This window comes from Lissotriton helveticus, chromosome 4_1 (assembly GCF_964261635.1).
Source record: "Lissotriton helveticus chromosome 4_1, aLisHel1.1, whole genome shotgun sequence".
Taxonomy (NCBI): Eukaryota; Metazoa; Chordata; class Amphibia; order Caudata; family Salamandridae; genus Lissotriton; species Lissotriton helveticus.
The window spans coordinates 167,687,372-167,703,643 of record NC_136063.1 but is presented as its reverse complement, the minus strand read 5'-3'; the positions used below and the strand labels follow the sequence as shown (position 1 = coordinate 167,703,643).

The 16,272-nt window shown below is 45.7% G+C and overlaps 1 protein-coding gene across 4 annotated transcripts in view; it reads left to right on the top strand.

Moving 5' to 3' along the window:
• The window catches only part of RHPN1 (rhophilin Rho GTPase binding protein 1), a 615,089-nt gene that overhangs the window by 489,618 nt on the left and 109,199 nt on the right, over window positions 1-16,272 (top strand). For all 4 annotated transcript variants that reach the window (XM_078686651.1, XM_078686652.1, XM_078686653.1 and 1 more), the window contains one exon: window positions 2,844-3,000. In XM_078686651.1, coding sequence (XP_078542777.1) covers window positions 2,844-3,000 — 157 coding nt within the window. The remainder of the gene's footprint in view (window positions 1-2,843; window positions 3,001-16,272) is intronic.

Genomic DNA, 16,272 nt, shown 5'->3' with positions numbered 1-16,272 from the left:
TCCCTGCCCGACACAAATATATGTTGAGTTGGCTCACAAGTGTTTCAGGGGAAGCCTTCACCTCACAAAAGACACAATCACATATGCCCCGGTACTGCCACTTCTTGGGACGCCCAGAGGCAGAGACCCTATAACGGACATGACATTGACGCCCGGGGCGGAAGTGGGAGTGGAGACACTTGGAGAGTTGTATGCAGACTAGGCCTTACTACCTTTTGCGACACTGATGGCAGAAAATGGATTACCAGTGGGCCAGTTTCTTCTACACGCAGCCATTATGCGAACGTTCACACTAACGTGGGGTGACATGACCAACGAGCCTCCGACTCATCATTTCTTACAGTAGCTGCATGTAATGGGGGAGGGATCACATGTGATACTTTGGCTGGTACAAGCCCTGCTCATCCATGTATTGAAGCCATTGCAGAGACTCTGCATATATTGGACAGAAGACAGAGGCCGTCCTTGTACTGATAAAGAGTGGTAGCGCGTTATAGCTAGTGCCACACACATACCGCGAAATTCACGATTCAAACTCATACAAACTTACATACTACGCAGGGCGTATCTTTCACCAGACAAAATCAATAAATACTTAAACATCAATACTTTCGAATGCCCGAGGTGTTGTCTCCTAGGCGCTGATCTATTGCATATGCTGTGGTCCTGTCCCCTGGTTCTACACTACTGGCGTGTGATATTAGAAACACTTGCCCATTGCACTAACACTGAGATGCCTTCCACGTGGGAGGTCTGCATCCTGGGCTTTTACAAGAGAACCACGGCCAACAAAGTAGGCTCCAGGTTTCGTGACCTGGGCCTCATAACAGCGAAGCGACTCATAACTAAGAGGTGGAAACACAAGGACCCACCAGAGGTATCACATTGGGTGAAATCCCTTTGAAGTCTGGGCACGGGCAGAGGGCACCACCCTACATAGGGAAGAAACGGCAGGGTTGGGTAAGTATCCCATTGCACAGACCTGTGATGAAATGCTTAGAACTCTCACACGCTTTAATGCCACGTTGCAAGTACCCCCTGTGTAACGAGCGGACCCTGACACATAATGAGCCACCTAGACGCCGATACCGCGCTGTCTCTACATGCCACCCCAGCTGCAATTGTTAAGCTGGGCAAGAACCTCACACTCCCTAACAACACCACACAGAAGTAGCTCCTGCCACGCGTTACCGTCACAACCATACAATTGCATATAAAACTAAAGTAGCAGCCCACACACTATCCTCGCACGCTAGCCTGGCCGCATTTGCGCCCAGTTGACACTCTAAACTCTTGATACATACGCCCTTGGTTATTTGATGTCTCTTTTATTTATTATTTACTGTTCTTAGATGTGGTTGAATTGTTATAGAAAATAATATCTAGAGAACGGACTTGACATTTGCATGTACATTGATCCATTTGCTTATGACACGTTATATGATACAATTCAAGAGTGGGATCCTAATGTGAACTGCATTTATCTGCATGCACTGATGTTCTTATGCATTTCTCTTGCCGCTATGGAGAGGTCCTGTCCCCTGCTTCTACACTACTGGCGTGTGATATTGGAAACACTTGCCCATTGTACTAACACTGAGATGCCTTCCACGTGGGAGGTCTGCATCCTGGGGTTTTACAAGAGAACCACGGCCAACAAAATAGGCTCCAGGTTTCGTGACTTGGGCCTCATAACAGCAAAGCGACTCATAACTAAGAGGTGGAAACACAAGGACCCACCAGAGGTATCACATTGGGTGAAATCCCTTTGAATTCTGGGCACGGGCAGAGGGCACCACCCTACACAGGGAAGAAACGGCAGGGTTGGGTAAGTATCCCATTGCGCAGACCTGGGACGAAATGCTTAGAACTCTCACACGCTTTAATGCCATGTTGCAAGTACCCCCTGTGTAACGAGCGGGCCCTGACACCTAACGAGCCACCTAGGCGCCGATACCGCGCTGTCTCTACATGCCACCCCAACTGCAATTGTTAAGCTGGGCAAGAACCTAACACTCCCTAACAACACCACACAGAAGTAGCTCCTGCCACGCATTACCTTCACAACCATGCAATTGCATAGAAAACTAAAGTAGCAGCCCACACACTATCCTCGCACGCTAGCCTGGCCGCATTTGCGCTCAGTTGACACTCTAGACTCTTGATACATAAGCCCATGGTTATTTGATGTGTCTTTTATTTTGATTTATTATTTACTGTTCTTAGATGTGGTTGAATTGCTATAGAAAATAATATCTAGAGAACGGACTTGACATTTGCATGTACATTGATACATTTGCTTATGACATGTTATATGATACAATTCAAGAGTGGGATCCTAATGTGAACTGCATTTATCTGAAAGCATTGATGTTCTTATGCATTACTCTTTCCGCCATGGAGAGGTGTACTAAACACCTTCACTCTGACCCTCCACTGGAGATGAGAGAATGTGCGGGCCGTAGGAGCCCGAGATTTGAATACGCATGTGCAACCTTACACTGCAGACATGGATGACACCGAAGCAAAGTGAAGGAAATGGTTTGATTTATATGTATAGTGTTATCGAGCAAGTGATATTGTTGCCGAAGTGATGTGTATCGATGCTTGTAAGCTAATGTACCAGAAAAGATAAAATGCAATAAAGATATTTTTTTTAAAATGACATCATAAAGTCCAGATTGGACATCTGCTGTGGTAACAACCAGTAGGCTAATTTTGTATTTTAAATTGCTACTCTAGAACTTGAGAAATATAGGGTTTCTTTGAGGGAAATTATGACCCTTCGTAATGTCCAACAAATTTCTTGGTTTAAGTTTGTACGCTTTTGTTTTTTTCTGCAGGTGGAAGAAGCCTATTCCTTGGTCTGCCAGATGATGACACAGCCTCCAGTGAAGGATTACGTGCCATTCTCCTGGACCACCATGGTTCAAGTTAAAGCGGAGCACTTTAAGGCCTTGTCCCACTATCATGCAGCCATTACCTTTTGTGACCATTATGGTGAGTATCCTGAAAATAAATAGTCTCATTGGAAGGGATTTGGCCAGGTGTCCAAATTTTAAACAAAAGACCTAGGGTTTACTCTTATTGTCCCGCTTTACCAGAATGGAGACCACCAGGGGATTCATTTTGTTAACCTGTTAAACTGAGTGTGTAGAAAAAGGCTGAGCTCCAGTATGCAAAGTTCCAGAAACCCTGTCCATTTTGTGTTTGCTATTAAATTGCCTATACGCAGCAAGAAGAACTCTTATTCTGTGTTAAATAGGTCTGCTGCAGTGATTCTCAACCTGTGGTCCATTGTAGGTCTGAAACTGTTTATAATATTAAATACTCTTCATTGATTAATAAGGTATATACACATAAAAAGGCATAATGTAAAATATACCGCTTTGTAAGAGTGAAGGCATTTGAAATTGGAGGCTAGAAATTGGGTTGATAACCTTAGCTTGATTTGTGGGAGCAGAGCAATCAGAAGAATAGATTGATGGCTCAGGAGAAGCACTATTATGCGCTGAATAAAAAGAGATGATGCCTTAGGAGCAAAAAAGACAAGTGTTATGCTAAAGTTTAACATATTGCTTTGACTTTTAGAAATACAGTAAAATTGTGAAAATCTCAAACCTTCCTATTTAAATTACGATTTTTTTTTATAATCAAGTTTATTGATTTTAAATGAGTACATACACAGCAATGAGGACACAGTCAACTTCTGCACAGCGAGCAGTACACAAGAGCAATAAATAAACACGGGGGAGTAAGCCCCAGACACACAAGTTCGATGAGCAATAACAAGCGACAAAGTCAACGAGCATGTCCATAAAGAAGCTTCAAGAAGTTCAGTCCTCCATCACCCCGACCCATTTACCCCACACCCTTTGAAACTTTTTAGGGCAGCCACGTAAAGCATACATGGAGCGTTCCTGCACTGCACACCAATCTACCCCCCCTGCGCCACCTTGTCATGGAAGGGGCCAACGGATCCAGGCAAAGGGCTGCAATATCTCGTTTCGCTACCATGAGAGCCGTGGTGAGACAAAGTTTCTCTGCCCTGTTCCCGTCCAGACCATCCGTAACCCCCAAGAGTATATTCTTAGGGACCTCCCAGCCCAGGACCTCGGTAAGATCAGCGGTCACTAGCTCCCAGTAAGGCGCAATGTTGGGACAGAGGAATACCATGTGATAAAAATCTGCTCAGGCCAGTGACAGCGGGGACAGGAAGCATCAAGTCGGAGCCCAGAGCGATGAAGGCGCGACGGCGTAAGGTAGGCCGCGTGCAAATAGTATACTTGAACCAATCGAGCCGCGCAGAAGATGTAACCGCATCCCTCCAATCAGCATCCTCTAAAGGACCAATCCAGCCCTCCAATTTATCCCGGAGAGAGGAAAGTGAGTTAGGGGTGTTATTTGTTAGGGAACGATAAATGCGGGAAATTCCCCCTTCCCCAAATCCCCAATCATAACCTGTGCTTCAGGTGGACTATATTCGGGCAAGGAGGTTCCCTCCGAAATGTGGGTATGGAGTGCATGGCGCAACTGAAGATAGCGGTAGAACTAAGAGGCATGGAGAGAGAACTGGGTCTGTAATGCAGAGAATTCGCGAATGTGGCTCCCGCGCCAGACATCTCCCAGCTGGGAAATTCCAATAAGGTCCCACGCGCTGAACCCAGAGAGAGTGGCGACGTCTTTGAGCTGTGTTCCGCACCACAAGGGGGTATATTGGGTCAGCTTGCCCGACCAGCGGGTGTGACGCAGGGCGGCTCACCATGCCAAAAACACCCCACGGGTAACTTCCGGCAGAGTGTGGGGGATGGCAGTGCCGTAGAGCATCCCTTGAATACCAGAGAAACCCAGCGTATGCAGTTCCAGGCGGTAAGCCGGGTCTGCCCAACCACCATTGAACCAGTCATGTACGGTAAGAAGCCTGGTCGCCAGATAATAGCGGTGTAGGTTCGTCATTCCTAATCAAAGGGCGGAATCCTGCATTAAGTGAGGGCCAATCTCGGCCTTCGAACCCCCCACAGGAATTTAGTGGCCAGGCCATCCATCTCACGGAACCAGGACCGCGAGAACACGAGGGGCATGTTTTGAAGCATATAGAGGAAACTGACCATCATCTTGAAATCCTGCCCATGAGATTCAGTGGCTAAATTTGGATTTTTCTGTTGTGAATTACAGAAAATATTTCATCATTTGTGTATTTATATGATGTATACTTTGATGTATAGTTTTCTGTAATTTTATGTGTTTTATTAGGTTAATATCAAGGAAATTGCATAGGCCAGGGTACTCAACTTCCAGGAGTGATTCAGTTAAGGTCCACAGAAGTGAAAAGGTTAAGAAGTGCTGGTCTGTTGCATAGAAAGTATGGTTTGGGTATTGTATGAGATTCAATTGGGCCTTTTCCTTTTGGTCGGCAAAGATCTCAAAGTGACATGAGGTGACAACCCTTTGCTATTCCTCAATGAGGGAATTTAAAAATAACATCCCATGCCATTGTTCATTTAAACGCTGAATTGACGGTCCCACCAGAGGTAATTATTTCTAGTTTTTATAGCCTCACAATTCTGATGTAGCCTATTGTTAAGGTAAATGTAATGAATGTTTTAGCCGTGTCTCATTGCAAGTATATTAAAAAAACTGATTAGGCCTTCCATTTTTTCTCATGAGCAGTTTAATAAATTTTAAGCCTGCCTTATGATAAATAGCCTATGCCAAGATAAGATCTCCTTGGATCTGAGATCCCTCTGTCCCCCTGCCACTTCATCAATTCCATCACATTTTGGACCAAGTTGTCATTGTCCGATATGGGTAGGTTAGCTTTTTCCAAAAGGTTTGTCCTTGTTTCCTTTATTTCTTTGTGAATTTAACAGTGGCATTGCCGGATAACATTTTGAGGGCCAGATCTACTGGATCTGACTCAGGGAGGTGATAAGAACATAGTGGCACTGTAAAAATTACAATTACAAGTCCTGGAAGGAGGATGTGCTCCCCTAGAATAGGAGATTTATTACATAGCGAGCCAGCTTCAGGGAGTGGCTGGGAAATTAACAACTTGAGGAAATTAAATATTTGGTCCACGACGAATGAAAAACTACTGTCAATGGTGCTGAATCTGGGTAACGAGGTTCATCTCTCTCTTGTTAAGCACAAACACATCCAAATATTGTTGGAAGCGATGACTTTATTGTACAGATGCGAGGGGAGGTCTATGTTATGTATGTCAAACAACCATTTTACACGTTTAAGGAACTGAGATGACATGCAACTCCCAGTGGGTAAGTTCCTGACTTATGGAGCACTGACAAGGCCGGTTAAGTTGCTTTGGACGGAATGCTATTTGCATGTGCTATATACAATATCATGCACACCAAATTGACACATGGCGGGTTATGAAAAGGTATCACAGCTCTGTATCATAGCCTTGCGTATCAATCTCAGATAGATATTTCCCCAAAGAACCTCTGGGAATGAGATGTAGGTAGAAGCATTAAACTTAAATAGTTCAGCATAGTCTGGTACCCCTCAAAGGTATCAAGCAATGTGTTCAAATTGATTCAATTTAAAATACTTAATAGGACATACTTGAACACTAGCAAGTTGCATAAAACGTATCATCCTGTATCTGGTATGTGCCCCAGATGCCGCCAAACTGCAGCGGACATAACTCATATATTTTGGAATTGTCCCGAGCTTGCTCTATTCTGGGATGCGGTTTAGAGCTTGATATGGGAGATGACAGGCAGAAGATGTACTTTCATCGTGGAGGTTAATATCCAAGGACTGTATAAAAGGGGAAAGATGGCAAAAATGGAAAACAAGTTTGGTTCTTTGGCAAGACTGTTGGCCTAATGACAAGTAGCTAGGTTTTCAAAGGAAACTCTGGCACACCCTCTGTTGATGCATGGCGGAGGAAACTACAAAAATGGACTGATGGTGAAGGTGATTCTTTGACTGCACTGCAGAGACAGGCAGCGGATAGAGTGGGGAATGCTACATAGGATACAGTCATGACAACGCTAAAAGCCAAAACAGACGATAGACATTTTTGTTTTCTGGCGGGCGTCCAGTACCAATATGAGCACCAACAAGAAGGAGCCAAGAGGGATTTGGAAAGATATAAGGGATCGCCCTCCACTCTAGACAATCAATCAACAACAAGATCCCTATACCTAGGGTGATTATTAAATTACATAGACATGAGTACACATTACTCAGGTTGTATTCTTCTTTTTTTATACATACCGAGGTAAACCCCTGCTATCTTGCGCAGTGCGGTTTCACTCCTCTAATGTCTGATAATCCCCACACATTATATTGTTCCACACAATTAATTAAATACTGCAGTCTCAATTCAAAAAATGTCCGGCAGTGATGTTCAACGGATGTCTGCTTTCTAAACTGAAAGCACATCTATCCACACTTCACCACATGTGTACAATCTTACAGAGGAAAAAATGTGTGGAGGAAAGGAAGGCACCTCACGGGCGAACACCCTCGGGGATGTTGGCTGATGTTACCAACTCAATGCCCCTTTCTCATCATCGGTTGCCTTCCAATCCGGAAAAGAAAAAAGAATAAGTACAACACATAAACTGAAATACGTGTAAAGGTGCAACATAAAGAGTATCGACGTTAACTCAAAAAGGACAGAGTGACATAAAATCCACAGCCACACCCACTCAATCACTTTATTCTTCGTTTCAGTGTGAGCTGAAGAGTTAAAACAAAGGATGGTAGCTTAGTATCGCCTACCAGTTCCTTGATACCGACATGTTTCACTGCCCCATTGTTTTCGGCAGATTCATCAGGGTATTGAACACTCGGTCACTGCACCAAGGTTTTGAACATCCTTTCTGGACACTATTGAATTGAGACAAAAATAAAACCAGAGACATGCCCAGTAGTCAATATCAATTCATCGGTTTCCACACCGGGGTAATGGTTGAAAAAATATGATTATACAATTATAATTATAATTACCCTTGACCAGCATGGGCAACTCATACCGGCTGGCCAAATCACGCTTTGATTCGTTTAAAAACGTTTGAAGTAGCAATCTGTAGGGAATGTAAAAGAGACATTCTAAAGCTGTCAGGCCCAGGACCCCAACAGTGAACCTCCACGTCATCTTCTATCGTCTTAGGGCAAGAGAGCTGTGACTCCCCTACTCGTGCATTCAGACAACCTGGGAAATGGCACGTGTCAACTTGGAGCATCACCAACTCCCAACTTTTATAGTAAACACGTGCACAACACACAATGTCAAACCTTAGACACCCACAGTGGACATCGGTGTCAGCTTCACACATCTTAGGACAGGAGAGTTATTACACCCCTACTCATGCATTTAAAGAAATTCGAGATGGCGCGTGTCGGATGAGAACATGCAACACTCCCAAGTTTTATGCTGCACACATGCGCACCAATCTCGATTTTGATCATTACCAGGGTGTATGGGCCATAGTAACATATTTAGGCAAAAATACGGAGGCAGTGTAACCCCTCGCCCACACATAACATAATGCCTACAACACCATTATAGGTATACGGGGAACCGCACCACTACAGCACAGTATACATCATTAAAACTACTTCCCCCTCGCTACATAATAGCGTATTGCTCTCACTGGCTGCTCGGTACTGTGGCTGCAAACCTCCAAAGGCTACCTACTCGCACCCACTCCTCACCGTACGGTTGGAAACCAGGGCGGTGTCTCATCCCAGGAACACGTAACTCACTCCGGCGTTTGTTTTTCAAACCCGGCGAGGTCCGGTCAGCTGATCTGGCGCGCATGCGCACATACTGGCGCTCCAAAGGGGAACGGTGGCGCCATATTGGAACGGCACAAGACCAGCGTCTGATGCTAGAATTCAGTTGGTGACCTGTCGTGCACAGCCTCCCAAAAGCCGGGGATTAATTTTACTCAGTCGCTATATTGACTGGCATGTTTATACATGTTAGCAATCTATTATAATTTAGAAATAAATGTTTCCTTTATTAATTTATTTCTTGCATAGGATGCCTCAAACAGGTTCTCTGGGGAACCCGCAGGGGGTCATAGTGGCACAACCATATACTTGCACGCAGATATAGTTTTATATTTGTACACTAGTATGTTAAACTATATCAATACCACATCTCCAGGATAGCACTGATTAAATCCGCATCCGCGGTCCAACCTAGCGCTAGGCATATCTCACACAACTCATCAAGCATCTGATCAAAAAAAAATTTAAAAAAATTTGGATCTACAGAAATACTGTGCCAAGTGACACAAGTGTCCCCCCTGGATGTTTCTCCAAGCCCATGAAGGCATATCTATTAGCCAATCATTTTGGATTTCAGATGTTTTAACTGATCCAATGAGGGGTATCATGGAGGACAGTTGAGATGGTATCCTACTGTATAACAAGGCCCCTCGACATAAACAAGTGCCGTGCCGGTATATCCCTGGCAGGGCAACCTCAAACGGCAGCAAGAGTGACCGTTGTTCACCAAGAAGCACTTACAAAAAAGGGGAAACCGATTACAGATAGCTCACCCTTGAGTGTCTATTTCACCCGGTTCCACTCCAGGATTTCATTCAGGCCTACACAGTCGCTGCGTTCGCTGTATATCCATCTGGCTTCTTTACTCAGCAGCGCTGTTTCCATGTTCTGTGGATTGCCTTTTATTACTTCCAACACAGTCCACGTAAAATCATGTTTTTCTTTGTGGCAATGTTGTACCAGCTTCGTAGTTAGTTTGCCCGCCTTGATGGTACTCAGGTGTTCCTGAATGCGCACCTTGATTTTTCGTGTCGTAAGACCGAAGTATTGAAGGCCACAGCAGCACAACAGTCTATATACCACGTGCGTGGTGTTGCAGTTGCTAAAATGGTTCAAAAACCAGACTCTTCCTGTACTCAAAGTCACACTATTGCTTTTTTTAGTGAGTGAACACACCGAACATGTCCCACAGGGAAAGTGTCCTTTGGGCAAAGTGGACAGGTCTCTTTTGTGTGGTGCAGGGGTGCGAGTGTGGACTAGTTTGTCTTTCAAGTTGGTTGCTCTCTTAAAAGCAAACCTAGGCGGTGGCATCCGGAAATCTTTGGTAGACAGTAGGTCCCAGTGTTTTCTAATAGACTGCCTGATTTTTGTAGCCATAGGGTCGAATGTCATAACCACCGGAATGCAGGTATTTTTGCCTAAATATGTTACTATGGCCCATACACCCTGGTAATGATCAAAATCGAGATTGGTGCGCATGTGTGCAGCATAAAACTTGGGAGTGTTGCATGTTCTCATCCGACACGCGCCATCTCGAATTTCTTTAAATGCATGAGTAGGGGTGTAATAACTCTCCTGTCCTAAGATGTGTGAAGCTGACACCGATGTCCACTGTGGGTGTCTAAGGTTTGACATTGTGTGTTGTGCACGTGTTTACTATAAAAGTTGGGAGTTGGTGATGCTCCAAGTTGACACGTGCCATTTCCCAGGTTGTCTGAATGCACGAGTAGGGGAGTCACAGCTCTCTTGCCCTAAGACGATAGAAGATGACGTGGAGGTTCACTGTTGGGGTCCTGGGCCTGACAGCTTTAGAATGTCTCTTTTACATTCCCTACAGATTGCTACTTCAATCGTTTTTAAACGAATCAAAGCGTGATTTGGCCAGCCGGTATGAGTTGCCCATGCTGGTCAAGGGTAATTATAATTATAATTGTATAATCATATTTTTTCAACCATTACCCCGGTGTGGAAACCGATGAATTGATATTGACTACTGGGCATGTCTCTGGTTTTATTTTTGTCTCAATTCAATAGTGTCCAGAAAGGATGTTCAAAACCTTGGTGCAGTGACCGAGTGTTCAATACCCTGATGAATCTGCCGAAAACAATGGGGCAGTGAAACATGTCGGTATCAAGGAACTGGTAGGCGATACTAAGCTACCATCCTTTGTTTTAACTCTTCAGCTCACACTGAAACGAAGAATAAAGTGATTGAGTGGGTGTGGCTGTGGATTTTATGTCACTCTGTCCTTTTTGAGTTAACGTCGATACTCTTTATGTTGCACCTTTACACGTATTTCAGTTTATGTGTTGTACTTATTCTTTTTTCTTTTCCGGATTGGAAGGCAACCGATGATGAGAAAGGGGCATTGAGTTGGTAACATCAGCCAACATCCCCGAGGGTGTTCGCCCGTGAGGTGCCTTCCTTTCCTCCACACATTTTTTCCTCTGTAAGATTGTACACATGTGGTGAAGTGTGGATAGATGTGCTTTCAGTTTAGAAAGCAGACATCCGTTGAACATCACTGCCGGACATTTTTTGAATTGAGACTGCAGTATTTAATTAATTGTGTGGAACAATATAATGTGTGGGGATTATCAGACATTAGAGGAGTGAAACCGCACTGCGCAAGATAGCAGGGGTTTACCTCGGTATGTATAAAAAAAGAAGAATACAACCTGAGTAATGTGTACTCATGTCTATGTAATTTAATAATCACCCCAGGTATAGGGATCTTGTTGTTGATTGACAGTACCAATATGAAACAATCTTAACTGATGTTTCAATGCTCAACATGTTGCCTGCTGTGTGGTGTGCTGTATAAAATATGTCCTCCCATTCTTTGTGTGTTAGGCGCCTCCAAATCTCTGCCTCCCAGCCCATCTGGCCGGCACTCTTGTACTGAATAGGGGGCTTGCCTAGGAAAAAATACAGTTGTATCCCCAAGTAGTCGTGGTAGGCCGTGGACCAAGTATTCGGGTATTGAACCTTCAACTGATCCTGGTGTGTCTCAGATACAGTCTTCATTATTTGGGAATTGAAGAGGCTGACTTTAATACCAGAGATATCCCCAAAATGCTGCAATTCCTGTATTAATTCTGAGAGTGATGTCATTAGGTCTGTTAGAGCCACTTTTCCTGGTTTAGGCAAATCTGTAATGGAGGCTTCAAGCATGGAATTTTCAATCGTCCCACTATCAGCAAAGAAGTTGAAAAGCCTGGTGAGTGTAGGGACCAGGGATAGCAGAAAGTCTTATAAAATAGTGACGTTAAGCCGTCTGGAACGGGGGATTTTAGAGGTTTTAAGCGACCTATAGCAGAGAATACCTTGGATAGTTCAACAGGTCTCTCTTGTGCCTCTGCCTGTGTTTGAGAGAGTTTCGTTACCTGCCCTTCTTCTGAGTATGCCAGGAAATCGCCAGAATCTTGGGTAGACTATTATTGATTGTAGAAACTCTGAAATGCATTAGTGATAGTGGTACCATTCTGGCTAGTTATAGTGCGGACACTGTCCGCATTTATTTTAACTTACTCCAGTATTGGAACTTTCATAGATTCCCATAGCTTGTATCTTTCCCCATCGTCGGAATGGGAGTCTCAGTAACAAATTAACATAGCAGTAGGTACAAAAGAGAAAGAAAAAGGCCTAGGCCTCATTCCCTTTTGTAGCATATCCACCTCTTTTTGCAAAAGAGACCAAAGCCAATCAACTGCTAGTCAGATTAGCCTCACTCCATAGAACCCTCCTGAAAGAACCTCAGAGCCTCAGATTTTCTACCGCAAGTTGTGCTAAGGGAGTCTCCTTTGAGCTCTGCTCACTTCAACTCTGGTTGACTATTTGTTCAGCATTTTTTCTTCAGGATTGTTTGGTGTTTCATCTAGAAGTGTCTGACAAGGAGAAGAAATCCCTTTTCAAGGCTCGTTCCGCCTCTGGCAAGAAAAGGCTGTATGTGGAGGACAGACATAAGGACTGCATTTATTGCCTGTACCCTGATCACAAGGCAGCGGACTGCAAGATCTGCCGCACCTTCTCTATGAAGACCCTCCGGGACCGTGAGGGCCGCCTCCTCACTTGGCTCCAGAAGCTGAAGTCGAGGAAGGAAACTCTGTCAAGTGACAGTGAGGATTCGTCATTGCCACCTCATCTAGAAGGTCAGTGAAAAGGGGTAGGGCTTCCCCTTCACCATCCTCAGAACGTCCAGTCAAGGCCTCAAAAAATACCCCCATGAGTCTGAGGGCAGGAGTCCTAGCAAATCTCCTCACCAATGTGTAAAGGAGAGGGAAGGACTATCTTCAGCTACAGCAGTGGAGGAGTCTGCTAAAGCCTTTAAAAAGCCCTCTACTCTAATATCTGAGAAGTCAGAGAAAGAATCCAGATCGTCGACGACGTTGCAGAAGACTGTCGAAGAAGACTTCTAAATCCCAGGTGAAAAATGTTGCACCATCGACGGTACCTTCTAGTCTCCACATATCAACGTCCGCATCGACGGGAGCGTCGACGACGGATTCGACGAGAGCAGCTACTACGACGGGCGGGAGTGTCGACGGCAGTGTCAAGGACACCCATCTCGTCGTCAACGATTCAGCCGTCGACGGTGGATCTACCGTCGACTATCTCGTCGACAATGGTTTCTCTTGCAACCCCATCGCCGACGGTACCGTCGACGACATCTTCGTCGACGGAGAGGAGAGATATGACGTCTCCAAGGAGGGTTACGCACTTGCCTCCCGCACTGTTACTTGAGCAAGAAGAGGATTCTGACAGGGATGATCAAGACTCTTTTGGCTTTGCCCATAGCCCCTCGCAGTTGTTGGTGAAATGCCAAGACACTGATTCTGAGGGCGAATACCTTCATGAGGGCTCTTAACAGCAATCCTATTGTCTGACAGGAAGGGGAAGGCCAGGAGATGGTTTCAGTTTCTGCTTCCCTCTTGGCAGATGTTCAGGGCATGTTGCAGGATTATAATAAGGTTTTCTCAAACTGATCCCCCTCCTGCTTCCTCTTTCTCTGCAGTACATGCTGTGCCTGCACCATCAGTTTTTGCAATGGTTTCTCCGGGAGAACCATCCCGGATAGTTTCACAGCCGCAGATACCTGGGCCAGGTATACCTCCAGTGGTCCTTGATGTACAAGATGATTCCACGGACGAGGATCAGCACGATGGCAACCGGTCTAACTAAGGTATAGAGTGGGATGATTATGTGATCCTGGACCCAGCTTCACCTACTCCGGATCCAGTGGACTCTCCCCGGCAGACATTGGGGGATTTCATAAACTGATGGAAAGAGCCTCCAGTAGATTCAAACTTCCAATGCCTTATGTTCAAACAGAGTGCTTCCTTTATGATTTTAAGGAGCCCTACAGGAAAGTAGTCCGGTCCATTCCCATTGTCAGCCATGTCTGGGTCAAGGGTTTGAAGGCAATGAAGAACCCGGCTAAGGTGATTCCTTTTTTGCCACGCCTGGAAAAGAAGTACAAGGCCCCTGAGGAGAGTCCGGCTAATTTGATTGGTCAGCCGTAGCCGGATTCAGTAATATCGCAGGCGGCGCAGAGAAAGTCACGCAATCCTTCTGCACCCCTGAACAACTCTTCCTGATAAAGAGGGCAGGCGTCTTGCTAATGCAGGGAAGAGGTTTTCCTCTATGGCAAGTCTTTTGGTACGAGCAGCGAATGCGTTGGCAATCCTTGGCAGATATGATCGCCAAATGTGGTGCGATCTCTCACCATATTTGGGCCAACTCCCTCAGGAGTCCAAGGCGAAGGCCAAGAAGATCCTGCAGTAGAAAGCGGCTACATCTGCAGAGGTGATAGACTGTGCCATGGATATTGCCACTACGGCTTTCCGTTCGCTGGCAGGCGAAGCTGTTCTTCGTCGCCAAGGCAAGGTGAGGCATTGTTTGGCAAGCATATCGACAATACCCTTCAGGACATTCAAAAGGATACGGAGACGTCAAGAGCTCTCGGTACTCTTCTGTATCGGAAGGTTTCTTTCCGGGGGGCCAGAGGAAAGAGTACTACTTCCTACAGAGGTTCGTACCAACAACAACGGTACTCTTTTTATGGTTCAACGCCTCAATCATATCGACCATCATACCAGCAGAAGCAAGGCCAGAACTCTTCTTTCTCTAGGTCCAACGCTAGAGGAAAACAGAATCGCCAGGGACGTGACAATTCATAGCGGCGTTCTGGCGTTGCCTGCTGTACCCGCCTCCCCATCAACATCTGTGGGAGCCAAAGTGTCTCAATATCTCCACAACTGGAAACTGATCACATCGGACCGTTGGGTGCTCAACATCATTCAAGAGGGCCATACTCTGGAGTTAATTCACATGCCACCTTCCAAGCCCCCTGCCGCCATGCCTTCAAAACATTTTCTTCTCTTGCGGCTCGAAGCTCATCAGATGCTCCTCAAGGGAGCTGTAGAGCTGGTTCCCTTTTCTCAAAAAGGGGAAGGTTTCTATTCCAGGTTTTTCCTGGTCAAGAAGACGCTGGAAAAATGGCGCCCCATTTTAGATCTCAGGGAGCTAAACACCTATCTCATATCTCAATCCTTTTGGATGGTCACTCCCCAGGATATCTTGCGTCTCCTCAATCCGGGAGATTTCATGGCCACTCTCGATTTCGAAGATGCGTATTTTCACATACCCATTCATCCAGCCCACAGGAGGTTTCTTCGATTCACAGTAGCCAAGAGCCACTTCCAATTCAAAGTTTTACCCTTTGGACTTCGCTCTGCCCCGAGGACCTTTACCAAGGTGCTGGCACCAGTGGCAGCTTTCCTAAGGAAACAGCATTTTCAAGTCTTCCCATACCTGGACGGCTGGTTACTAAAGGCCCCGTCCAGGGGGGGCAACAGAGGAGACGGTAAAGGCATGTACGACTCTGTTCAGCAATCTGAGCCTCACTCTCAACACAGAGAAGTGGTCTCTCTTCCCTTCCAGGAAAGCACGGTACCTGGGGGCTATCCTGGACACGGCTCTCAGCAAGGCTTCTCCATCCTTCAAAAGGCAAGAAAAACTGAAATCCATGGCTCATTTGTTCAGAAAAAGGTGTCTTTCAGTACGCCGTTACAAATCCCTTCTAGGAGTGATTTCTTCATGAATCCCTCTGGTACCCCACTGCAGGTTGCGGATGCGATCTCGTCAGGAGCAACTAGACATGCAATGGCAGCAAGGTCACGGCTCATTCGACGACAAGGTGGTGATTACTGTGGCAATGAGAAAAGCAGCCTTGTGGTGGACGAAGGAAAATAATTCATCCCAAGGTCTATCCTTCATAAGCAATCCAGCTCCTCAGGTAGTAACGACAGATGCCCGCTGGAGGGCTGGGGTGCGGTGCTTCAGGACTTGCATGTAAGCGGGTATTGGTTTCCCCAGCACTGTCTTCTTCACATCAGCCTCCTGGAGCTTAGAGCGATCCGTCTGGCGCTACAAGCATTTCTTCCACCATTGCAGGGTTCAGCGGTTCTCATCCACACGGACAACACCAGGGCCATGCCCTA